The sequence below is a fragment of the Eumetopias jubatus genome, unplaced genomic scaffold (genome assembly GCF_037043125.1).
Source record: "Eumetopias jubatus isolate StellerSeaLion01/CBP00866 unplaced genomic scaffold, mEumJub1_p1.0 scaffold_14, whole genome shotgun sequence".
NCBI classification, from domain to species: Eukaryota; Metazoa; Chordata; class Mammalia; order Carnivora; family Otariidae; genus Eumetopias; species Eumetopias jubatus.
The window spans coordinates 71,481,712-71,507,683 of record NW_028274820.1 but is presented as its reverse complement, the minus strand read 5'-3'; the positions used below and the strand labels follow the sequence as shown (position 1 = coordinate 71,507,683).

Below are 25,972 nucleotides of genomic sequence, written 5' to 3'. Positions count from 1 at the left end.
ATGTATTGTCTCCCAATTCATAGTGGTATTTTTTTTTTACTGTGTGTGTGTGTGTGTGTGTGTGTGTGTGTGTGTATTTTTTTTTTTTAAGATTTATTTAGAGAGAGACACAGCAAGAGAGGGAACACAAGCAGAGGGAGTGGGAGAGGGAGAAGCAGGCCTCCTGCAGAGCAGGGAGCCTGATGCAGGGCTTGATCCCAGGACCCTGGGACCATGACCTGAGCCGAAGGCAGACGCCGAACAACTGAGCCACCCCGGTGCCCCTTTTTAGTGTATATTTTAAAATAGACACAACTGTTTTAGGGAGAAGAAAAGGAACAACTACCAAAACAAACAAAAATTAATGCAATATTAAAAAACTATGCAATATTTAAAAAATTCTTCAGTGTAACATGCTTTCTATTCTATGCAGAATTCCTGAAAACTTAAAATTTTTCTCTTTTATAAAGAATATGCTTTTGAGTGAGATTTAGTTTTTTTGATTATATTTATTTTCAAGAATCCCTGAATTTGTAAACTAGTGAATGGTAGGAAATAAAAGGAATGGATGCAGTGCGGTAGAGATGTGTTTTTTCCCTGTTCCTGGAACTGTTACAGTTGTATGACTTGTGAAAGCACCCCTTCCTTACCAGTCACCTGTCACCATAACCTCCTGTTTTCTCCCGCAGGGTATCTTTCCTTCCAGCTACGTTCACTTGAAAAATGCCTGTGTGAAGAACAAAGGGTAAGAAATGAGTTTTATTAATGTGAGAGGATTTTCACAGAACCATTGCTTTTTTGAGAATTTGAAAGCCTTAGTAATCGTCTTGACAAATGAACTACAGGAGATCCTGCCGTTGTCTGTGTGGTTTGATAAAGGTGGATTTCAGTAAGGCAGTTGGTGGAGAAAATGTAATACCCTACGTCTGCATGTGCTGGACTAGAGGAGAACCTAGGGCATCAGAGGTCTCTCGTGGTCCACAGATCATGGAATCAGACTAATCTTAAGCAGGAGGAGTTGGTTCTTTTTGGTTTCCTGCTATATAGAGAAGCATGGCAGCCAGCCCATGGAGTGCTGAGTCATGTCTCAAACCCTAAGAATTTCCGAGATTTACCACTGATTATAAGCAGCCAAGTCTGACTGTTTTTTCCTAATTGGGGATCGTACCGTATCCTTGTGTGACCACTTCACAAAGCCACTCTTGTATTTTAGGGAATGACTTTTCTGTTCTTTGAGCTCATTGATCACCTAAGATTTCTCATACATTTTGGAAGTTTTTCCAGTCTATTTCCAAAAGGACTTGAAGTAGCTGTCAGGATAACAGATCATTCAAATAAAGTATCATAGTATAAAACAGCAGAACTTGCTTATCTAAGTGGTTATCATGAGCAGATCATTCATTATAAGTGGGTCATGGATTTGGACCCAAACCTTCACTGCCAGTGTCACAAGGAATACGCACTGGACCATTGAACGATTGTCGTTTTATGACAGAAGAAACCATGCAGATTCAGCCATAAAAATTACATTTTACTTCAAGTAGAAAAAAAATAGCAGTTTATTTGAATGACTAAAGCACATTTTAAATCATAGTAAATGAGATCATCAAACTTGAGTTTTACCAAAAGAGTTCCAAGGATGCTGTTTAAATGGATGATTTTTATATCCATTGTCTATAAAGGCAAAGTATTTATCTTAGTTCATTGAAATAACTTATGCAGGTGGGTGAGAGTCTATGGTATAAATACCCTGAGAGTTACCTATATAGATAAAAGTGTAGGAGATCCTTATACTGTATACACACACACACACACACACACACACACACATGCTACTTTAAGCAATATTACTATCACTAGCAGTAGCAGTACTAATTATTTAAAATAGCAAATTAAAAACATAATTCTGATATGAATAATTACGACTGCTACTACTGTTTTTAATAAACGTGTGTCCTTTGGGAAGGTTGTGCAGCTGTACCCCACCTAGAAATGAATTAAGTAGAGTTATCAGTCTTTTTGGTGTTTTTCCTACCAGGCTACTCTGACACTGTCCAACTCCCTTCAAGTAAACCAGAAGAAACTCTAGAAAATACTTAGGCCATAGGCTCACTCTTTGTTCCGACCTTTCTGCTCTAGTGATTTGGGCTGGACAGTGTGGAAACCCCAGGGGCTCTACCCTAACCCTTACAGTGTCCACCTGGGTAGACCCGTGCAACCATTTCTCTTTGCGGCTGTTGTCCCAAGACCAGCCCTACCCCATTAACTCTGCAGAGCAAAGGGCCACTCAGCCCCCACCCTACACCCTGAGCAAGGGAAATAGAGGATGCTAGCAAAGATGATGTCAAGCATCATTCCACCCAGTGGAAGTCCTCCCTCTCACAGCAGATTGGGGTGGGTCATTATCAAAATAAGGGCCTTCTTTTATTTATTTATTTTTGTCCTAGGCAGTAACTGGTGTGTGTCTGGTCCCCTTCCTTGAGCCTGAGGAAGTTTAAATAAGGCTAAAGGTGTCTCAAAATTTAGTTGTGTAAGTTTAAGACTTGGTTGGTGGTTCCCCATGTGACACAGGGCATCATGAACATTAAGTAACAGGAGAACGTTGAGGGTAGAACCCAAATTTATTTTCTTAAAAAGAAAAAAAATTATTGGAATTGATTGAGACCCTAGATTCTAGGACCATTAACTGGAAGAAAAACTTGACCCTGAGAACATTTGAGAACACATATTACCAGGTGATTGCTTTCCCAAAGAGGAACTTCTTTGGGATTTTGATGTTAACCTCTCTTATTTTAAGATCAGCAGCCTGATGGCCCACTGGGATGAAGTATATCTCAGAATAAGTATATCTTGTATCCTTATACTGTAATAAAGGATATCTACGAATAACTGAACAAAATGTAATTTCAGGGGCCACTACTTACAACTGCTTGAACGTTGACTTTGGTTTTGATATAATTAAGAGGAAACAACTGCTTTGCTGAAATCGGAGATTTTATAAAGCTTCTTGAAAATTTACATTTTGGTTGAACAAACCCCAAATCAACTTCTCACAGATTGGATTGCCTTTTTGATCGTTCCTTGGTCTTCAGAGCATTGTCGGGCTGATGGGGGTCCTTAAATTAAATTATGGTTTATGAACAACGAGGCCACTTCTATAGTGTTTAATTGCTGCTTGAGGTCATGCCACTTTTTAAATGTTAAGTAGGTTGGGGAGTTGTCCTGGAAATTCATTGTTCCCTTCTTGACCTTACATCTGATCATTTTATAATCTCTGTCTCCAAATATTCATCAGTTAAATTGCAACAGCTGCTTCAAAAGCAAAATAAAGGCACTATCATTTGAAAATGTCACACAGACTTCATAAAAGGTTCTGTGTATGTCGCAAGTCATATACTACTGTTTACTTTTATTTCTAGTTTTAAATCCTACTTTTATATTTTCAGCTGTGTTTAAGCTGTAGAAAGAGGGGAAATATTCACAGAGCAAGTATTTTAGCAGCACTCTGAAATGAGGAAATCATGCTCTCTTGGTGAAGATTTTAGTTCTCTTACTTGCTGTCAAGAAGACTTTACAAAAGACAATTATACACCCTTTGGATATAGCATTACAGAAGAACTACAGAGCAGTTATTAGCCTCATGCTAAGAAGTAATTTTCCCTTGATCATCTAGACAACCTGGTTCAGTGTCTAAAATGCTATTACCTTGTACATATTAGATACTGTCCTTGAAAACATACATACTCAAATGTTAAGAAAATAATTCCCATTAAATAGCTGGTAGCATTCTTTTGAGAAGTTGTAGTAATCATAGCCACTTAAGCATTTTAACCTACACACTCACTGAAAAGAATTTGAAAAAAGAAATTCGAGATGAGGAAAAAGGTTGTTGTACGTCAAGGATAGACACGGAGGATAAAGGAAATCCGGGTTTTCTTTTTGTCCATAGCTTCATGTATCTCCTCAATATCAGGACCACTTACATACCTAGGAGGTGTTGGTATGAATGTTCTCCAAGTATAGTATTTCATTTTTAGAGAAGAAATAGGAAGGATATATGACCCTAATCGGAGAGAGGAATATTGCACAATGGATATTCTAACATCTGTGATCGCAAAAGCTTTTAAGTTCAGTGATGCATGCTAACGTTACTAATAGACTAATTGTTTTTCTTGGTCCCATTTATAAATAATAAAAATGAAGTGTTAATAAGATCAAGTGAGTGTTTAATCTGTACCTTGGTGTCTAGATACTTCTAACACGAAGTTAGTTTGGATGTTTGCAGCCATAATATCCTGATCATGGAACAAGTCTGTTACTCCCTGTGAGTCCTATGGTCATAGTGCTTGAAAAGCAAAAGCTATCTCGTAGTTTAGGCAGGCTCAGTGACCTCATGTTGCATAAAAGCTTTTGGGCTTGGGAGGTTAAATCAGTTGTTCTTTAGTGGTCACATTGTGGCTGGAGCAGAAGTCTTCTGATATTGCTGCTTCTCATCACACTCCTCAAACTTGATGTGGATGAAGTGGCTGGTCCTCTTGGTATTGTACTGCCGTGGCCCACATAACATTCCTCACACGGATCTTTAATCAGATCCTCGTTACTGTCTGCAGAACCCAAAATAACAGGCAGTTTCCTTTCCTAGTTTTGTCTTTCAGAGGATTTCAGAGAAAATTGTTATCTATGATAATTGCATGTGGACTTTGTTTTTCTCTTTTAATTTCACAGACAATTTGAAATGGTTATTCCCACTGAAGACTCTGTTATAACAGAAATGACATCAACATTAAGAGACTGGGGAACCATGTGGAAACAGCTCTATGTGGTAAGTAACTTTTTAACGGCATAATATTTTGGATAGAGAATTGTTTTAAGAAATACTTGAACAGGAGTCAGCATCAACTAATAATTGAGCACCTGCTTTAAGGCACTAGCGGTCCTCCAGAAATCAGAGATACAGAGCCTAATAAGACATAGTCTTGTAATCTGTGTGTCCACTAAGCATGGGCTTTGTAAGTTCTTTTTTGAGCTGCAGGAATGTAAAAGATGATTTTTCTGGCATCTCATCAGTTAGAATGATTTACATGGAGCTAGTTAGGGTCAGGCTTTCTGAGTATTTTTAATTTTCAAGGAGAAAGAAATTTATTTTCAGTGCAATTGGAGTATTGGTGGTATTTTAATTTTCTGTAAATGATTCAAATATACTGAAAATGATAGACTCCTTAGGCCAAATGAACAAGAATATTTTAAATATACAAGAGAAAGGAACGTTTCTTAAAAAAAAGGAGGGGGTCAGGTTAATGTTTGGGGAGTAGTTTTTTATGTACTTATTTACCTATTATAACAAATTATGCTTATTGAGAGCTTACTATGTCGCAAACCCTGGGGAAGTACTCCATATGCAGTGTTTCATCGACTCCATACAATCACTCAAGGAAATGATGACCCCAACTTACGAATGAGGAACATGGGGCAGAGTGAGGTACTTGCTGTCACCCACGCAGTTGGAAAATGGCTGGGCTGGGATTTTGGTGTGAATCTAGTGGTCTCACTTTGGATCTCTGAATATGCACAAATTTGGGGGTGGTGAAGTTTGGAGGAAGATGAATACTATTTCTCCTTTTATTTTCGAAGACATTTATAGAACAGCTTAATCATTTGAAGGGATGCGTTCAAAATACAAAGGTGTACTTAGCCTGACAAAACGATTTGAAACAGCTTGTCAAAGAGGAAATCCAAATTAGTGAAGGACATTGGCACAGAATGACAGTTTTCGTTGTCTCTTACATATAAAATGCAATAGGATATTTCATTGGGGCAAGAAAATCTTAAAAATAAAACCCTTTTGATGTTGGATTTCTCTGACCATGCCCTCCTGGAGCTGGTGGCTTTAGGACTCACTACTAAAATCCACAAGACAGTCTTAGATGAAATGCCAGGCTGAGCTTTGCTGGAATGAGATAAATGCAAAGTCAAGATAACTGAACTCAAGGGGTCTGTGCTGAGAAGCTACAAAGCAAATGCAGATCTCCTTTTCAGATGTTTGAAAAAAAATTTATATTAGGAAGAATATAAAATCCGAGTCTTGTTTCACTTAAAATAACATTGTGCATAATATTAACATGGAAATGAAACTATTGGAAATGTTCACATCATTGCATCTTAAATACCCAACAGAAGAGTTATAAAAATAATGGCAGTGTAAGTGTCATCCATTAGTTGAGCTAGAGCACCAGCACGTTGCCTTTTATGTGGCAGCTTGTGGGGAATAAAGTTGAATTTCCTCTTGATTCTGCCTTACCTAGCTATTTTTACCTGCTTTTCAGGTTGTGAACATCTCTTCTGGGGACGTACTTGATTGGCTTGAAAATCTATGTGTTGTAAGCTCTAGGAGTAACTTTTCCACCTCCTGATGTCCTGAATAATGGACACAGAGAGAGAATTATTTAAAAGTTCCCCTGGATACTGACATGGTAGTCAGTTATGTTAGGGACAAATATGAAGTTGAACCTGGAGATAACAGATTTTCGACCTTGAGAATGAGGCTGCCTTGGCTGTGTTGGGCCTTCTGGGTTCTCTTCTCTTTATACAGGTGTTTCGAGCCCAGTGTTTTGATTCAAGTTCATCCTTGTTCTTCTCCAATAGTTTTAAGGTGCCTGGCTTCTCCACTGGCGGATGTTTGATGAGGATAATAATATCTTATAAATTGTGAGCAGTTGATGAGATATACTTAGTATAAGTAGAACATTTAGCTTAGAAGCTCATGGTAAATACTTGAGAAATGCTAGTTGCTCTTTTTCATATCATTGGTAAGAGCCTAAATAATGTTCTTTAAAGTATCACTTAATAAAATACCAGTAATATAACCACAAAAAGCTTAGGAGAAATACAGCAGCCATCTTTTATTAAGTACTTCTGTGCAGGCCTTTGCCTGGCTATTTTATAACTTTCTTCCCTGGGGCTCTGCCAAATTGTTTTTATTCTCAAATCTTTAGCAGAGATAACCTATTCAGGGTCTCATGCTAAATGGTAAAGCCTGAGTCTAAAGGTAAATCTGCTGCTTCAAAACCTGTGCTGTTTTCGTTTTGAGGCAAATGAAAACGTACCCGTTCTCCAAAACACTAATACAATTAGTTTTTTGCTATGTTTCCCATATATTGCAGGAACTTACAGATACTGTTTTATTCCAAGGGTTGAATATCGTACCCCTACCCTTTTCATTTAATGTTAAACCAAGAGCATTTTTCATATTTCTAAATAGTCTTCATAACTGTCCAGTGTTTACAGTACGCTTTTTCCAGACTCATCATTTTATGACCAGCTGTGAGCCCAGACCCGATATGTACTACTTTCCCATCAGGAGGGCAGGTTTGCTGGTTAGGGCTACAGAATGTCAGGCTTCCTGCGTCCCCTTCCATAAAAGGAAAGCTGACCAGCTGATTTTCATTTTTATGAAGGATCCAGCTTCCTTCTCATCTTAGCATTCTCTTCAACTTAAGTACTAGAGGTGACATCATGAGAAAAACACAACTGCAAAACACCATCCCCGAGAGCAGGGCTGATGACTTTCACACTGGGATAGTCAGTTAAACAGAGCTGGCTTTCCATTTTGCTGCATAAGATTTGGCTTACTTTATATCTTCCTTATGTAATTTCTTTGACTCTTGTGGACCTTTCCACTGACCACTGACCTCAAGTTTTTCTTGATCTTCCCTTATTGTTTCCTATGACTTAAATAGAATCTACCTCTCAAGATCCACAAAATGACCTCCTATAAATCAAGGTGTCCACTCCTTCTCCAGCTGCTGGGCTACCCAAGGGAGACACAGCGTCTGTGGTTGGGGGCTTATATCCAGTGGAGAGCACAGACCCTGAGCAGTGAATTACCAGAGTATTGCATTACAGTGTGTCTGTAGTGACTCGTATGGGAGCGTATAACATGAGTAGAGTGAGAGGTAATAGAAGAACAAGCTCAATAGAGTGCTTTAAATGTCGCAAGCACAATTATTTGTATCTCAGAGGACAAGGGAGAATGCTTTGCTCTTCAGCCAGCACATTTGTCTCATCTACACAGAACATTAAAACACTCCCAAGTCACCAAGTCTTGATAAAGTAGAAGACATATCATGACTTTTTAAAAATTAAAAAAAAAAAATGTGTTCTGACCGAGCGTCTTTCCCCATCACACAGAACTTTCGCTATTTCTGGCAGTTTATCACTGCAGAGGGCTTCAGATGTATGATAATCTCAATCCTTGCATATCACTGTTCATGTCCTCTACTAATATTTTAGTAGAAAGTAAAAGCATAGCTTCTGGTTAAGAAAGATGAAGGGTAGATACTTAGAAATGGCTTTGCCCTCAGTGTCTCTGGGTAAGAGATACAGGCTAGCTTTTGGTGAAGACACAACATTAGTAGAGGGCTTGTTCTGGGCCAAGCCCATAGCAGTAACAGTATTAATAACGGCCCACACTTAGGTGATATTTATTCTAGGTCAGGCATTACTCTCAGTTTTGGTATATTAACTCATCAATCTTGACAGTGACCCTATCAGGTAGTTATTATAATATCCATGCTATAAGAAAATACACACCAAGAGGTTAATAAGTTGCCAAAGGTTTTTTAGCCAGTAAATGGCAGACTTGGAATGCAGATCGCATAGTCAGGCTCCCAAGTCTGTGTTCCTCATTACAATGCTGTCCTGCTCTCTTCACAAACATTATCTCCAATCCACAAAACAGCCTTATGGGAAGGTAGTACTGTCTGTTTCACAGATGACAGAACTCACTTGCCAAGCCTGTAAAACGAGTCAGTAGCAAAAGCAGGATTTGAAGCTGGGAGTTTAACACATCTTCCTTACATTAAGTCGCCTTGCTTGACGGATTTCACAGGAGAGTATCGAATCTACACGCATATTTAACAAGTAAGAAAGAAAACAGTGTTTGTTCATAGAAGTCTGAATAGTGACCAGATAATAGCAATAGTGAATGAGTTTGAGAGCCCTCTGTGTACCCAGCTTATGATGGGAGATACAGTAAAGCATTAAGACCAACGTGCAAGAAATAATGAGAAAACAGCATTTTCCGTTGAATTGGCCTGAATTATGTGCAGCCACTGTTGAGAGAAGAGAAAAAAGAATGTGGGTGAGAGTTGTCAGGGAAGATTCCTGACAGAGGTGGATTCAGGTGGAGGCTTGAAGACAGTAGAATTGGGACGGAGTTAAAGAGAGGAGGATTTGAGGTGGAAGAGGAGCCCGAGTATGTAAGCAGCAGGTGTGGAGGCGTGGTGAGGACTCTCTGCCGGGGAGTCTGAGAAGTGAAGTTGGATCCTTGGAGAGCAGTGTTGTGAGCCTGGATGAAAGCATATAGAGCAGAGGGTGTATGTGAGAGCGTGAGGGGAGAGGGAGCCGTTAACAGAGAGTCTGCCCACAGAGTGGCAAGCACATGGAGGGAAGCTGGACTTGGCCTTACGTCTCCTGTGTGGTTTCCTCACCACTCACTGTGGGGACTGACCACCGCTTCCACGTTTGTGTATTTCCCAGAGAAATGAAGGCGATCTCTTCCACCGGCTGTGGCACATCATGAATGAAATCCTGGATCTGCGGCGGCAGGTGCTGGTGGGCCATCTGACCCACGACCGGATGAAGGATGTGAAGCGTCACATTACTGCCCGCCTGGACTGGGGCAATGAGTGAGTACTGTCCTCCGCAGTGGTGGTGGTGGTGGGGGGGGGGTCCCTGGTGACATATGCTGCATTGGTGTGAGCCAGTGCACGGTAATATCTCCAGAACACAGCAGATGGGGCTTTTGCAGTTTTATCCTTGTGGGGGCTTAGGGGAAGACTATCATTGATGGAGCTGAGAACCGTATCCTCTAGGGTTGGTGAGGGCACCAGGATGTTGTTTGTTCTCTAGTGCCCTGTGAGGTCAGGTAGTGTGCACATGCTCACAGAATATGAAATGTTTACAGGGATCAACCGGATATGGCTTTTGTTCCATAGGTCTTATTTAAAAATAAGCTTTAGGTTTGGCATGTGTATTTGCTTTTAATATATACCCCTTCCGTATCGTGGTAGTATGTCACCAGAGTAATCTGGAGGGAGACACTGATGCTAATACCTCCTATTAAAAGTCTTAAAACAGGTGCACTGGTAGGGCATTCGTTATTGCTCTGATTCCGCCTGTGTGTATGTATTGGCCCCTTTGAGGAGCTGCTTGGGAGAACTCGTAAAAAGCAGACCAAGATTTACTCTTAAATAAAACTGACTAATCTTAAAAATAACCGCCAAGCACTTCTAGTAAATCTCATCACTTATAGCTCTGATCAAGGCTGATATTGTGCTAAGTATGAATGTTAATATGTGGGTGAGAAATTAGAATACGCTTTGACTATAATCCTAGGCTTGTTGCAGGAAGTTAAAAGGTCCCTCAATGTCATGGTCATGTCCTCCCTTCCTTTCCTCTTCCAAATCCCCATTGGCTATTTGGACCTTCAGAGGATCTTAGGGCTACAGAATAAAAGAAAAGCCGGCAGAGAAGGAGAAAATGGCAGGACATACACCACAGATAAATTCACCTCTTATTGAATCTGGAAAAGCCGATTTGAAGCTAGAGCGCTGCTTCCTCTGACTGCAGGAAGTTGCTCTCTCAGAAGCCACTTTTGATTCTGCTGAACATGACATCTTCATATAGGAGCACATGGACCTACTGATACATTTGAAGCCTCATGCTCACCCTGAGTACTTCTGCTATTTTGTTGAGTAAGATGGGCCATTCATCCTTTTACAGATGAGCAGTATGGTAGTCCTAAATTATTTACCTCTACGAGATTGATACCTGTGGGGGGAAAGAAAAAACAACCATAGATGTGGAATGGCAACAGGACATTGGACTAGGAATGCTGCTTTTTTAAGACATGAGGCAAATTCCTGAGCCCTTCTTGACTTCACTTTCTTCACCTGTGGAAGGAGTACATTGAACTAGAGGAGGTCCCTGGACCCTTTCGGCTCCAGGGCAGTAGGAGTCCAACAGCATTTCCTGAGGAAGAAAACGTGGCAGCCATTTGCACTGAGCCTCCAGTCTTGCTGTTTGAGATGAGGCAGGCCAGGCAGGGTGGATCTCAAGGCTGTTTGAAGGGGACCCATGCTGTCTATCAAGTGTTTCTTTTTCATTTTGATAAAAACTTTGAGTTTTCACTGATTTATATTGGCTCTTAGTCATTATGCTGGTCCTCGTTTAAAGACTAGTTTGTAAATAGGAAGAAAGTTGGATGAAGTAGCTTATCAAAAATAGCTTAGAAATATAGAGGAGGCAGAAAGATACTTTTTCAGTTTTAGGAAGGAAGATGATGACAGAGAGAAAAACATTAATTATGACTGAAACATGACTCATATAAGTTCTAGCTTGTACTTTGGGCAGTTCTGTGGCTAATTTATGGTAAGTTGGTAAAACATTGATGCGTGAAAATGAACAATATAATTTATATAGCTCATCCTCAAATTCATGAATTTTCTGAGGTCTCATTTGGTTTTCTTTGACCCCTTAACTTGAAAACAACTTTCAGCACACAGATTGTGCATTTACTGGATTCTTGTAAGTATAAATCCGTTTTCTTATTGAATAGCGCTAAATGAAAAGCAAATTCAGATCATTCTCTTGCATATTAAACTAGATCAGATTGTCCTGCAAAATTATCTGTCCGCATGTAGATCTCTGGATGGCCATAAATTAAGAACGTTCACTTTCGAGTTGTGTGTCACACTGCTAAAGAGTGGTAAAGAGAAGCTGTCTGCGTGTGGGAAGTTTGGGAGGAAGAGAAGGAGGAGCTGTTCCTTTTGTTCCTTAACAGAGCCATGAAGAGAAGTATTCTCACCTGCAGGTGTCACACAGAGTTAAAATAATGGTACCCGTTTCTGTTCCCCATAGAGTCCTGTGCTGTCCTTTGACTTTTCCTGCTAAGATCATACAGAAGGGAGACTCTGTTCATCCTTCTTTCCTGATGCCCAGAGCAGTGCAGTGACTGAAATGACAAAGAATGTGCCCCTCCCCTCCCTGCTCTGGTTTCCTGTATCCTGAGCATTTTCTCCTTTCTCATTTTCCCTCATTTCTTCTTTCTGATATTAAAGCACAGCCCCGATCCTGTTCTGTGAGCTAGGAAAATCTCAAACACTGGGAGAGTTATCCTAAGGATATACCTAGGAATTAACAAAACAAAATCGATACGGAGGAAACTCTCTTCATACAGCTAGGACCCAGGAAGCCAGCAGAAGTTGAACAATTAAAGCTTTAGGAGAGAGAGAGAGAGAGAGAGAGAGAGAGAGAGAGAGAGACTTGCAAGTTAAAGGCTCCTGGAGCCCCAAGCCTGGGAGGTTTCTGGATTTCACATCTGCTCCAGAACCTGTGCAGCTAGAATTGGTCCTTACTCATTCTACAGTGATAGGGACTAGTTGCCCTTCATGTATCTTTTCTTCCTCATGGCATATGGCTGATGCTCTGAGTTTCTGTATCCAAGTTCTCAAAGAAGGAATCTCATTGAAAGTCAAAATCCTTCAAAGTCCAAATTCCTGTTTAGACTGAGCATTTTCTACCAGCCACTCATAAGCTATTGGGCAGTCCATGGATTATTTGTCCTTAGGTCAAGTGTGTCTATCTGTGGGCCAGGCCAGTCAGGTGTGGCTCGGGAAGGGGAGATGGTCAGATGACTAGACTGCCTCAGCAATTCCTCATGCCTCCCAGGGTAGGACAGCTTCTCAGAGAAGGAGCTGTGGGTAAGGTTGATGCCATGATTCATGTGTGGTTATATATCTTCTTTACTTTGCGTGATAATCTTTCCTCAGCAGTACTGACCTGGTGTCAAATGATGTCTTATAATGTAGGGCAGTGGTTCTCTCTTGGGGGAGGGGATGAAGAATGGGGAACAGACCCTATCGGAATCCCTGGTGAGGTGGACCAAGGGGATGTATAAGTCTGCTAGGGCTGCCATAACAAAATACCATAGAGTGGGTGGCCTAAACAACACATTTATTTTCTCACAGTTCTGGAGGCTAGAAGTGCGTGATCAAGGTACCAGCGGAGGACTCTCTTGCCAGCTTGCAGACAGCTGCCTTTTTGCTGTGTCCTCACATGACCTTTCCTCTGTGCTTGCATGGAGAAGAGAAATCTCTGGGGTCTCTTCTTCTTATAAGAACACTAGTTCTATTGGATTAGGGCCCCACCCTTTTGACCTCATGTAACCTGTATTACCTTATTATAGTCCCTATCCTCAGATATAGTCATGATGAGGTTGGCCATATTGGGTTTCTACATAAACATTTTGGGAGGGCACATTCAGTCTATAACAGGGAGACATGGGTACTTGGAAAACAAATCACAGTGCTGTTTGTGATATGAAAGTTCAACAAAAATTAGAGAATGGAAGTGTGATTTTTAAATTTCTCAAAGTGAAACATAATTGAAGAAAATTAAACTTTTTTCATGTCAAGGACAACTACTGCCATTAAGAATGTCACAGACATGTAACCTTCTTAAGAACAGCTGTCCCTCAGCCTGGCTGGGTCAGTGCCTGGCTTGAAGTCAGTGCCAAATCAATAAGTTCTACTTATGAAGCCTCTAATGAAGTTTGGGGGAGGGTACAGAATTTCAGGACTTTTTTTTTTTTTTTTTTAATACACAAGTGAGAAAGCTGTGGTTTTATAACTGGAAATGCTGTGGCAGAAGGCTTCCGTGTTAGAAAAGGATGTGAAAGGGACACAGAAAAATTATCAGAGAATTAACAGTGAGACCTGGAACGGGGTAACTGGGGGGAGTCTGGGAGAGAAACAGTATCTTGGCCTTGATCTACAGGGCATCACAAAGACATCGTGACATCTTTGGGATGGCCATGGAAGGTTCAGGAGATGAAGAGAACAATACAACGTTGCTATCATTGTAGTCAAGTGGGCACCCTGGAGAGGAGGATGTCACCAAGGTCACTAGAGGCGAAGTGGTAGTTACACTGATGTTCCTCCGTCTGTGGTAGGATGTCACAAATTAGTCACCATACTTGCTCCCACTGAGGTTGGATGGATAACCTTAGAACACTTCTCAGCACAGTAAGCCACATGTCAGTTGTGTCAATCCGACATAAGAGTTTAAACCGTTTCGCCACCCCAGGCCTAAAACTGTGCTACTTTAATTTCTGTCCCCTGCCTCTCCTAAGTTTCTCCTAATGACTGACCCCAGAACGCTCTAAGACTGAGGACTACACACACGTTGCCAGAGATTCACATTAGAAATGTGTTCGCTCTGGATATAACTAGGTGTTTTAGTGCTAGATCAAAGCCTGCCGGCCAAACCTCCCTCTTCTCAACTCTGATTTCTAGAACAAATGTATGTCTCGCTCTTGTTTCTACACAAGTCCACGATGGAAGGGTTTCTGTGGTGATAGTTCTTGGGGCCTCCAGGGGCAGGGGCACACCACTCACAGTGCCTGCCTATCCCCTCGATTTACCTGCCTTTGTCATCTTTCTCAAGTTAGGCCCGACGTCCAGCCTAGTTATGTTGGCTACTCCAAATGTGGTAACCAGTTACTAGAGGCAGAAAATAGAAGGATGGTGGGCGACATATCTAATTTCGAGGTGACACAGTAAAAATAGTGATCTTTAATATTTTCTATGGAGGTGACTTTTTCCCCAAATTTTTGCCATGTGTTTTCTAGACAACTGGGACTGGACCTGGTGCCTAGGAAAGAGTATGCAATGGTAGATCCAGAGGACATCAGCATTACCGAGCTCTACCGACTGGTAGGTACAAGAAATCTTGGTTCACAGCCTCACTGCTAATTTTGTGGTTTCTATGGTGCTCTTCATACTTGATTGATTTTGTAAGAACAGGATGTTCCAAGTTTAATTTGGAGCAAATAAAGAGAATTGAGAGCTGAGGTGACCATGCCCCAAGTAAATAACTGAGGTACTTTACCTGTTCCAGAATCATATGATGTGCTCTATTGCGCTCTCAAGTCTTAGATACTAGGAAGTAAATCCAAAGAAGTTTTAAGTTCTTTTGTACATCTTTGTACATTTTGTTAGTTTAGTAAAATGCCTACAAATCATACATATTTATCTGTTGTGTTCCAGGACGGTGTTGGAGCTAATGATACCTAGTTATTCTTCCCCAACATGTTTTACCCCCACCCCCTGCCCCCATTACCACTATCTGCAGAATCCATTTGAAAGTGTCTCCTCCACTGTCTCCAACTGCTGATCTTACCCCACCCCTTCTAGACCCTAATCCATCCTCAGTGCTGAAGTCTGTTAATAATTCTAAGATATTTGATCATATTGCCCATCACCTATGACTTGAGTTTTTTCCGAGTTACATGGTAAGTTAAATCTGGTCCAATCTGCCTTGTATTTAGCCTTGTATTCTTTTTTTTTTTTTTTTAAGATTTTATTTATTTATTTGACAGAGAGAGAGCACAAGTGAGCAGAGCGGCAGGCAGAGGGAGAGGGAGAAGCAGTCTCCCCGCTGAGCAGGGAGCCCAACATGGGGCTTGATCCCAGGACCCTGGGATTATGACTTGAGCCAAAGGCAGATGCTTAACCGAATGAGCCACCCAGGCGCCCCGAGCCTTATATCTTAATACTTGTATAAAAATTACCTAATTTCTTGATATTAACTAAGCTCTTTTAAAACCCCAAATCAAAGAAGACTGTGGCCGGGAAGGGCTTTCAAAGGCCATTACGCCAGTGTAATTTTACTTTGATATGGTTTCCCATGCGTCTTACTATAATGTTCAGAGGAACAGCTCCTGTGGTAAAGGAGAAGACTCCTTTTTGGAAGATCCTGCCTCTTCTGGATAGCTTCCCAAGTGTACAATAGTCTTCATAGAATAGTGGGAAATTCTTGACCTGAGATGATCTGGATCTGAGAAATGTGGGGAAAAAAATCATCAGTAGGCCCATCAGAGCTTATGTCTGATTTTTAGAAAGCATTTCTACCACTTTCAATTTTTTCCTTAGTCGCTGATCTGTTCAGATTATCTATCTACACCTTATTATGTCAGTTGGAATTACTTCTGCTTTTTGTAGAGAATGCCCTTCACATTGAGCTTCTTGAGAGTGATGTTTTGTGTGGCATACCTTTGTGGTATCATTGCTAAGTAGATATTTGGCACATAGCAAAACCACATTTAAATGTCAGTTGGAGGGAGGCAGAGAAAGAAGGAGGAAGGAAACAAAATAAGAGTGTTTCAAGTTGAAGTTATCCCTAATTCTTCGCTTGCATAACAAGTAAAATCTGTATAACTTATTTGCGAGTCACATCCTCTAGTGGAGCATCTTTATTGCAGTTACTTTAACTCATTGAGCATCAAATGTGTCTCTCACTTCTTTAATCTCACTCGATTGGAAGTTTCTTCAGAGTAGGCACTGTCTTATACTTTTTCTGTCATGTCCAAGATAATCTTGTACAGTGCTTTACACTTAATAAGCATTACCGATTGCTTAATAAGCAGTCACTGTTTTTGAGGTCATCATGTTATTATGGAAAGACCCTGGGTCTAGATCCAAAAAACTAGATTTGGATTCCCTTTTCTCAGGTCTGTGGTCTTGAGCTTATCACTTAGTCTCTCAGAGCTTCACATTCTTCCTCTGTTAAGTAAGGAAATAATTCTTACCATGTTTGTTAGGAAGATTAAATAAATGCATGTAAGTGACCTTTCCTTGACAGTTAATGTTTGCAGAGCACCTAAGCATTCAGTTGATTTTCATTCCTTGCTCACCTTTGCTTTATCTTTATTAGAGAGGCAAGTGGCAAGAGTGATTGATACCTTATATGCTAAATCTTAAGATTAGATCTGGCTGTGTTCAATGAAATTAATAATAGAAGCTTAGACATGATAGAAAGTTATTTCTTTATCACAATATGCAAGCCAGGAGGCAGGAAGTTCTGGGCTTGTGTGTGGTTTCATGGTGTCGAAAGTAATAAGGTTCTTATTTTTCTGCCCAGTGGTACATGGTTTCCATCATCAAGAATACTTCCAAGTTCCATACAGCTGCAAGGGCTCTAGCCATTACGTCTGCTCTCCAGCAGTAGGAAGAAGAAAGGTTCTTAGTTCAAAGACTTTAAAGAGCTTTGCTAGAATTTCCACACCACATTTGCAGTTATATTTCATTGGCCAGAACATAGTCACATCCCTGTATTTAGCTAGGGATGGCATATACTTGATAAGCAACTAACAGTGTCTGACACAAATATATTTTAGTTTTTCTAGTTTGATTTTGTATGTGTGTGAGTTTATCTTTGTTCTTTTCACCTAATGTCCTATATGGGATGGCAAATTGATTTCATCTTTTTCAACATTCTGATTTGTTTGTGATGGCCGCCGGGAGCGCCATGTTGATACAATTCTGAGGTCTCATCTGGGCTATGATTGATGAGCAATGGCTGTCACTGGTGCAGGGGACTACCACTGATGAGTAGTGACTGCCAGGCCAGGGCGTTTTCCATTTTTATAGCTCAGATCCTAGCCCAGAGTCTTCATTTCTGATTTTCCATGAAAATTTAATTTCTCCCGGTAGTGGTTGTATTTTACTGTTTGTAAAACAAAGACAGTGGCCCAAGAATAACCCAAATTATTATAAACTTCAAAAGGACCTGTTATCTTCAAGGCAGGTTTCTGTTTATGCCCTGGCCTAGCAATAATCTGATTGTCCATTGCACTGGTCCTTTTCTCTGGGCAGTATAAAAGGGACTGACTATATTGACTTCACCAGGGAGAGTTCGCAGGCGTCACCTTCAGTCCCTTGCTGTCGTTGTTGTTTATCATCACGGATCAAGGGCCATGGCATGCATGCCCCAGTAGAGGATGTTTGATTGATTGTTGCCACTTGTTCGTTTTTTTTTGTTTTTTGTTTTGTTTTTTTTACTATGTCTTCTCCATGTCCTATTTGAAACACAGATGTTTGTACATTGCTAAATCCATACTGCATCATTAGAAGAAAAAAAAAAAAGTCTTGCTTTAGGTTTTGGATAGCCCTGTTAGCAGGTCTTTCTCACCTAATTATGTTCATCTAACCAGTAAAACGTGCTAAACCTCACAGTGTTAACATATGTCCACTTGGAACGTTTGGTTTTCTGCCAAAGGCCACATCCCAGTCCGCCTATAAATAAAGAGAGCCTTAGCTAGATTCTCTGGTTATCTGTGCATACAGAGTATCTTTTTATAAACCTTTCTTGGGTTTTATAAGATTATGTTAACTTCTTGCTTTGTGATCCTCAGTGGGTGGACCAGGGGTTCTCAAACAGAGAGCAGGGGACATTTGGCAATGTCTGGAGACATTTTTGGTTGTCAAAATTGGGGGTGGGGTGGATGGGGGTGGAGAGAGGGGCTACTGGATCTGGTGTATAGAAGCCAGAGAAAGCTGCTAAACATCCTACAAAACCCAGGAAAGCCCCCACAACAAAGAAATATCCAGCCCAAATGATCAGTAGTGCTGAAGTGGAAAAGCTGTGGTATAGGCAATCCACCCAGTAATTTATACATTATATGAGGATTAAAAATTTGCATCCCTTCAATAAATCTTTAGAATGAATCTGTTTCTTTTCCTAATCAAAGGTCTAGTTAAATTATAAGCGCATTTAGAGTGTCTGGTAGGTGCCTTTGTAACCATAATTTATTTCACAGATGGATTTTTGTCTGTTTGTTATAACTACCAAATTATAGCCCTTGAAGTGTGAACATGCCTTTTTAATTTTGTTTTTGTAATAATATTTTCACAGAGATATTTTTAGCAGTTCCCCATTGTAGTGACTTACCAAGAGATAAACAAGTCATCATAACCTACTTACATCCACATCTTTTCCAGACCTGGAAGAATGGTGGGTGAGAGAAGGGGAGATTTTGGTGCCATTTGTGATGACTCATGTCACATGTGCATAATCAGGGTAGAAGCAGACAGGCTTAGGACAGGCATGCATGCAAAGATCCATGGTTCCAAGGCAGTAATTGTACAGAATATGCAACAATGCATTTTTCAGTCGGCTTTGATTTGCATGTCTTTGCATATGATCTCAATCAATAGTTCTCAGCCCTCATTGCACATTAGAATCACCTGGGGAGCTTTTAAAACTATCACTGACTGGACCCCCATCCCCTAGAAATTCTAATTTAATTGTTCTGGGATAGGTCCTGGGCATAAGTATTTTTTAAAAGCTCTCCTGGTGATTCTAAAGTGCAGTCAAGGTTGAGAACCACTGATCTAGATATATTGAATTCCTTGCATCAGTAAAGGAGCTAATTTTTTTTTTTTTTTGCTCCATTTTTAGTAAATGTCATGACTGATGCTAGGAACTTTGCACTGTTTGAAATAAAGACCAGATGCCTCTTTGAGGTCCTTTATTTAAATAAGATTTTTATACCTGTTTTTCCCACTCTAGTCCTTAGTAGTCATTCATTTCTTCATAGTATTTTATGCTGTGTTACCCTAAACTTTTAAGTATATCTGTAAATAAGTTAGCATTTTCAGAAAATAAAAGGCTTCTTTGTGAGTTAAAGAGATGTAGTTTTATGAACGTACGCTGCTTCTTTTGCTTTGGTAAAAAAAGAAATTTTAAAAGCACAAAACAGAGCGACCTTCTCAGAAAACAAGGCAGAATTACACTTTTTTTTTTTTTGCCCCCTATAGTTAGAATATTTCTCTGCAGGAAGCTTTTTCTAGCAATTATCACTAACACATAACACAGTGCTGAGGTGCACTTTACAAGAAAGTGTACCCTTCACTTTCGCAGAGAGATGTCCATTGTACCTGTTGAGTATACAGTGATTACAGATGCATTTGCTTAATTGCATTTTTAACTGTTTACCTTTTGAGTAGTTTAAATTAAAAGATAAAAGCATGAAAAATTCTGGTAATCTCATCCTGCTGCATTTACAACTGTACATTTAGATGGTGTTTTTTCCTTTCAAATCTTGGTCAGTCAGGAATCGTTGAACTAAGAAACATAAAAAAGATGGTTAATGTAGAAACAGGGTTAGGTGCCTTACCCCTAAGCCAAGGATATTACCCCATTCCTGTGGGATTAATTCCTAAGCTATTTTTTTTTTTTTTAATTGTCTAGTGAGCCAGAGGAGGTGGCCATTAGTAATCTGGGTTAGGAAAGCAAAAATACTCCTCATTCTTAGCACCTGTTCTGTGGATACACGGTCCTTGTGTGTGTTTCCCCTGCGCTCTTGCCCTGAATCTCTTCTCCTTGAAGGTGGTCCAAGAACTAGCTGGACCATGAACTGTTTGTAACTGGTCCAAGTACAAAAGTGATGAGTAAAGGTTTAGAAACCTTCATAACGTTCTAACATTACCATGACATCTTTATTGTCTGTTATGGAAATATCTGCCTATAGTAGATCGGGGGAAGAACAACTGGGTTTTTTCCTGCACATAGTTGTCCTAGATGGTTCATTGGTCCTGCTGCCTCTTTGGCTCTTGGCCAAAGTGTCCCTTTCTCAGGACGCCTGCTCTGACTGCCCAGACACAAGTCAGATCGCATCCTTCCAGATCGTCGTGATAATCTGGTTCTTCCCCTCCATTTGTCACAGTTGCAGTTTCCCGTCTGTATGTGGGATGATTTTGTTGGTGTCTGCTCCCCCTGGTAGATAAGATCCATGGAGGTAGGGACTATTTCTGGTTTTGCTCATCAGGGCATTCCCACTGCTTGGCACATAAGAGACACTTAACAAGTGTGTGTTCCGGACTGATCACCCCCATGTTCTCTTCACCCTGGAACTGTCGGTGATTACTTTCCTCCTTCAGCTTGTGTTAATGTTCACTTCTGATCCTGCTTCCCAAGTGTAGCCTACGCTAGGCAGAAGTAAGATGGACACGGATGCTGTTCCTCCCCTTAGCCATCTCACCGGCTTCCCCGTTCTGCTGCCCTGTTAGCTCCACGGCAAGTTAGAAACATTTTCTTGCTCTCATGATTGAATATCACTTGCCACAGCATGTCTCAGAAAACTACCACAGTTTTGCAATTTAATATACTTTAACAGGACTTTTAATTATGAAAAATGTGAAATCACAGCTGCATTGTTCAGCTACCATCAGTGAATGACCAGATACAATTTAGTCGGGTTTTTTAAAGATGACTAATAATTTATTCTCACCCTGGAAATTGATAAGGGAACAGTAGAATCTTTTGAACATCATGCTGCCTGAATCTACTCAGCAAGTTGGTATCATTTTAACATTAATGGTTTAAAACCAAAATCTTGGGGCGCCTGCATGGCTCAGTCAGTTAAGCATCTGACTCTTGATTTCAGCTCAGGTCATGATCTCAGGGTTGTGAGATGGAGCCTCATGTTGGGCTCCACGCTGGGCGTGGAGCCTGCTTAAGATTCTCTCTCTCTCCCGCCCACCTCTCCCTCAATAAATAGATTAGATAGATAGATAGATAGATAGATAGATAGATAGATAGATAGAACAAACCAAATTCTTAAGGCAAGATTCCTTGATAGTCTGCAAACTTCATGGTTTCTTATTTTAGAAGTTGGAAGAAAATTTGGAATGTAACATCCAACCAGATGCCAAATCCACAGGAAAAGAGAAAGAAGATACCACAGGACATCATAATCATACCGTAGCTAACTAGTTTGTTGGACCCCATTGTTTTCTTTAGTCCACGCTGATCGTGTTTTTGTTGGGGGGTGTTATTCAGATGGAGCACCGACATCGGAAGAAAGACACCCCAGTGCAGGCCAGCAGTCACCACCTTTTTGTGCAGATGAAGAGCCTCATGTGTTCCAACCTGGGGGAGGAGCTTGAGGTCATCTTCTCACTCTTTGACAGTAAAGAGAATCGACCAATCAGGTAACTGCATCTGGAAACAGGACTGGAATTTCTTAATGTTGGAACGGTGAGCATTTGTAATTGACAAGCTTTAGGATATATGACCTTGTATACTTTTCTTTTATGAGCTCATTTGTAGAACTATGTGAATTTCTAAACTGCCTACCCTCTGGAGGTTCCCACGAAAGTTAAATTGGGGTGATGCATACAGAAGTTCTTTGAAAAACTCAAAAGGGGTGTAGAACCATGATAATGATTACTAAATGAAAGTATGTCATTGATATCAGGTCTGTTGAGTTACTTTGTATTGATAATGCAAGGAAGACAATATTTCTAAAGCCCCAAGTTGGTTTGCTTATCAAGGTCAACATGTATTTTTCACATTTGTGGTAAACAATTGCATTATTTTTGTCCTCTCTGCATTAGATAATATCAAGAGGGGGTAAGTACTTGGAAACCTTCCCATTAGAGTTTCAGAACTGCGAAATGGTAAACTGTTTCACATATTATTTTTCTTTCTCAGTTCTCAGAGTCTTCTCTTAGGGCAAGTTTTTAATATTTAGGAAAAACCTGTAGTGAATGTTTTGGTGGTTATTCAAAAGCCTCCACTCCTTATGTTTCAAATTTTTTTTTTTTGTATTTGTTTTAACGTTGAACACAATGCACACCACCTTTTACATTAAAAGATTTAAATTTAGATTAAAATTGTATCACACAAATCTCACATGACCCAACTTTACCGTGTTTTACAAAATGATGCTTATTAAAATGCCGACAATTTTAAGCAACTCTGGGCCACGTATTTTGTTTCATAAACACAAAATAATTCTGGCTGGGTGGTGGACAGTGGGGAGGGTATGTGCTATGGTGAGCGCGGTGAACTGTGTAAGACTGATGAATCACAGACCTGTACCCCGGAAACAAATAATACATTATTATGTTAATTTTTAAAAATTAAGAAAATTAAACACAAAATAATTCTGGAGTATTTCTCTCCTGGTTAAAAAAAATACTTGTTTTCTCTAAGAAATATGTGTTAAGTTTATTTTTAATGCATTTATAGCTATAAAATCTTTGGTGAATTAATTTATGTGTTAATCATAACCTACTAGTAAGGGTACCTTCTATTCTTGACAAGTGGACCGAATCCATAGAATTTAAAGATAGTATTTTTGGACAGGAAGGACAGAATTTGTAAGCTGTGTAAATAACAATGATAATAGTTTCAAAATCTGCTTTATACACTTTTTAAAGGACATGAATCAGTAAGTTAGAAACACAAACCAGCAGTGCTAAAAAGGGAAGAAAATAAAGGCTTGAAAAACAGATCCAAATTGCAGCTTAGCCCGCACTTTAGAAATGTGAAAGATTATGAAGAGATAATACTTGCTAACATACTGAGGTGTGTCTTAGAGAGCTTGGTTTCCAGGTAGTTTAACAAGAATTCCTCATAACATTGTCTATATAATATGTTGTCTCTAAAATAGTTAACAAACTGGGCGCCTGGGTGGCTCAGTCGGTTGGGTGACTGCCTTGGGCTCAGGATCGGGTCCCGCCTCAGGCTCCCTGCTGCGCAGGGGGGTCTGCTTCTCCCTTGGACCCTCCCCCCTCTCATGTGCTCTCTCTCTCTCAAATAAATAAAATCTTTAAAAAGAAAATATTTAACAAACTATATAGGAAAAGTAAAAGGGAGAAATGAGGTCACTCTTCTGCTCATTCGTGTTAAGCTAAGGTTTTGAAGACTATATAAATTCCCCTTTGCCATTAATGTTCACATTGTATCACCACAGGAGCGTGTTAATTTCGGATTAATATTAGCCGCTCTCTTAGTTTTGTCTTGTTATAAACATTTTGAAATTTCCTGAAACATCCTTTTAGGTTTTAAGCAACAGAGTTCCCCTTCTTTTATTCCTATGTACTTGATGAAAGTAGGAATATAACCTGGGTACCCGATCCCCAAAATATGTTTTTGTGGTCCCCAAGTTCAGACCAGGAGCTGGGCCTTTTTCCTGCTCTCTGCCATGGTTGGGCTGCCATAGGTTCCTGCCTCTCTCTTCTCCCTCCCCCTCTTCTTTGTCTTCCCCTCCCCCTTGCCTCTGTCACACACACTCCTCTGATAATCCACCTAATAAGTAGTGACCCTAGAAGAAATCAAGCCTAAATCCCTCTTCACTACTTCTGCACCCGTAATCACTGTCAAGATGATCAGCAAAAGAATAAGTAAGAATGAATATATATGCTTACGAGGTGATGGAACCGTGTCAGATTTATTTTCTTGATTTTCGGAGACCTTGGGCAACACAGTGATGATTCTTTTAGGGAGTTTTCAGAACCTTGCTGTGAGTAGCTTTGTTTCCATTGATGGCACAGGGCAATGTCACCATTACCTTTCGAAGAGGCTTTGGGATGCGCAAATCTGGAGACCGGACTTGATTCTGGTCTTTGCAGTTGACCTTTGCCGTCCCTGACCCCCTCACTTGCCCCTCTGTCTTTTCATTCATCTTGAAACTGGTGACAAATCTGGCTTCCCACATTGCTCCCAGCCTACCTCATGAGTGTAAAGTATTTGCATCTTCTCAGAAAAAGGTATTATAAAGGTAAAATATGATTTTGAGAAATTGTGTTTTTTCTTAGGTCCAACAGTGTGGGATGTATGGGTATTTTAAAATCAACTTGCATTTCTCTTTTAAACTTTTTTTTTTTTTTTGAAAATTTCAGATCTGTGAAAAGGTCAGATAGTATCATAAAGCCTTGCTGTACCTGCCTCCAGCTTCAACAGTGATCAGCTCAGACCTGGTCTTGTAAACATAGCCCTTTCCGGTCCTCCTCCTTGACCCCAAATTATTTGGAGGCAAATACCAGACATCCTATTTTCAAATGTAAATATTTTGGGGTATATCTAAAAAGGGGAATTCCATATTACTGCCTAATAAGAAATTAGTATTCCATTATGATCCAATATCCATCTCCTGCCAGCCTTCAGTTTTCCCATATGGACTCATGTAACTTTACAAATTCCTTATCTGGAATTAGCACTTATCTGGAACCCTTATCTGGAATCCCAAATTCCTTATCTGGAATCTTTACAAATTCCTTATCTGGAACACCAGATAAGGAATTTGTAAATTATAAGATGTATTACAGCTGGTTAATAAGTTTCACAAGTCACTTTTCAGCTACAGTTTCCCTCCCTCTCTCCCTCTTAAATTTTCTCATAATTTGTTGAGGAATCTGATCATTTGATTTTTTTTTCCTGAGTTCCAAGTCCAGTCCAAACAATGTAAATCTGTAGACAAAAGATGGTATATTTAAGTGAATGCTTTTGTTGTTAAAGAAGATCATGAGTGCTGTAATATACAAAAAATAAAACACATTCTAAGTATAATATTTATAGCATTGATCCTGATCATTAATCACAGGAAGTTACCTTGTCCGGGTATAGGCGGAAGGGCCAACATGTGCACATGTGGAGGAGGTACAAGGAGAGGTAGTTGTTTGTTCCCCCCACAAGGCAGACAACTGGTTGGGACTTTTTTTTTTTTTTAACTTTCCTCCTCTAAGAAGCAAACAGCCAATATTTATTTATTTATTTTTTTAGATTTTATTTGTTTATTTGACAGAGAGAGACACAGTGAGAGAGGGAACACAAGCAGGGGGAGTGGGAGAGGGAGAAGCAGGCTTCCCGCCGAGCAGGGAGCCCAATGCGGGGCTCGATCCCAGGACCCTGGGATCATGACCTGAGCCGAAGGCAGACGCTCAACGACTGAGCCACCCAGGCGCCCCTGAAGTGCATATATTTACTGAGCACTAACCATTTTCCAGACTTCATTCTAAGTGCTTTAAAAATATCATCAGCACTAATATTATAGGTGAGAAAACGAGGGCACAGAAAGTTTGCGTAGTCAAGCAGGATTTTACTGACCAGAGTTAGAACTTCAGAGACTGGTAGTCTTAATAATAAGCTGTTATAAATTATTGATAATAATAATACTAAACCTAACACAAGGCCACGAAAGTACTCTGTGCTACAGAAATTGCTTTTCTGAATTGAGTCCTTCTCAAGTACTTTATGGAAAGCAAAGTAGCATCCACTCTTACTTTGTGCCAGTGATAAGTAGCTTAGCAGTACTTGGAGATGGCAAATGCAAAAGGAGATAACATATGAAAATTGTCACCGTCTG

At 40.1% G+C, this 25,972-nt stretch overlaps 1 protein-coding gene across 7 annotated transcripts in view; it reads left to right on the top strand.

Moving 5' to 3' along the window:
• The window catches only part of DOCK4 (dedicator of cytokinesis 4), a 421,803-nt gene that overhangs the window by 189,045 nt on the left and 206,786 nt on the right, over positions 1 to 25,972 (top strand). For all 7 annotated transcript variants that reach the window (XM_088018529.1, XM_028104818.2, XM_088018530.1 and 4 more), the window contains exons 4-8: positions 669 to 724; positions 4,705 to 4,801; positions 9,517 to 9,665; positions 14,669 to 14,753; positions 21,661 to 21,812. In XM_088018529.1, coding sequence (XP_087874655.1) covers positions 669 to 724; positions 4,705 to 4,801; positions 9,517 to 9,665; positions 14,669 to 14,753; positions 21,661 to 21,812 — 539 coding nt within the window. The remainder of the gene's footprint in view (positions 1 to 668; positions 725 to 4,704; positions 4,802 to 9,516; positions 9,666 to 14,668; positions 14,754 to 21,660; positions 21,813 to 25,972) is intronic.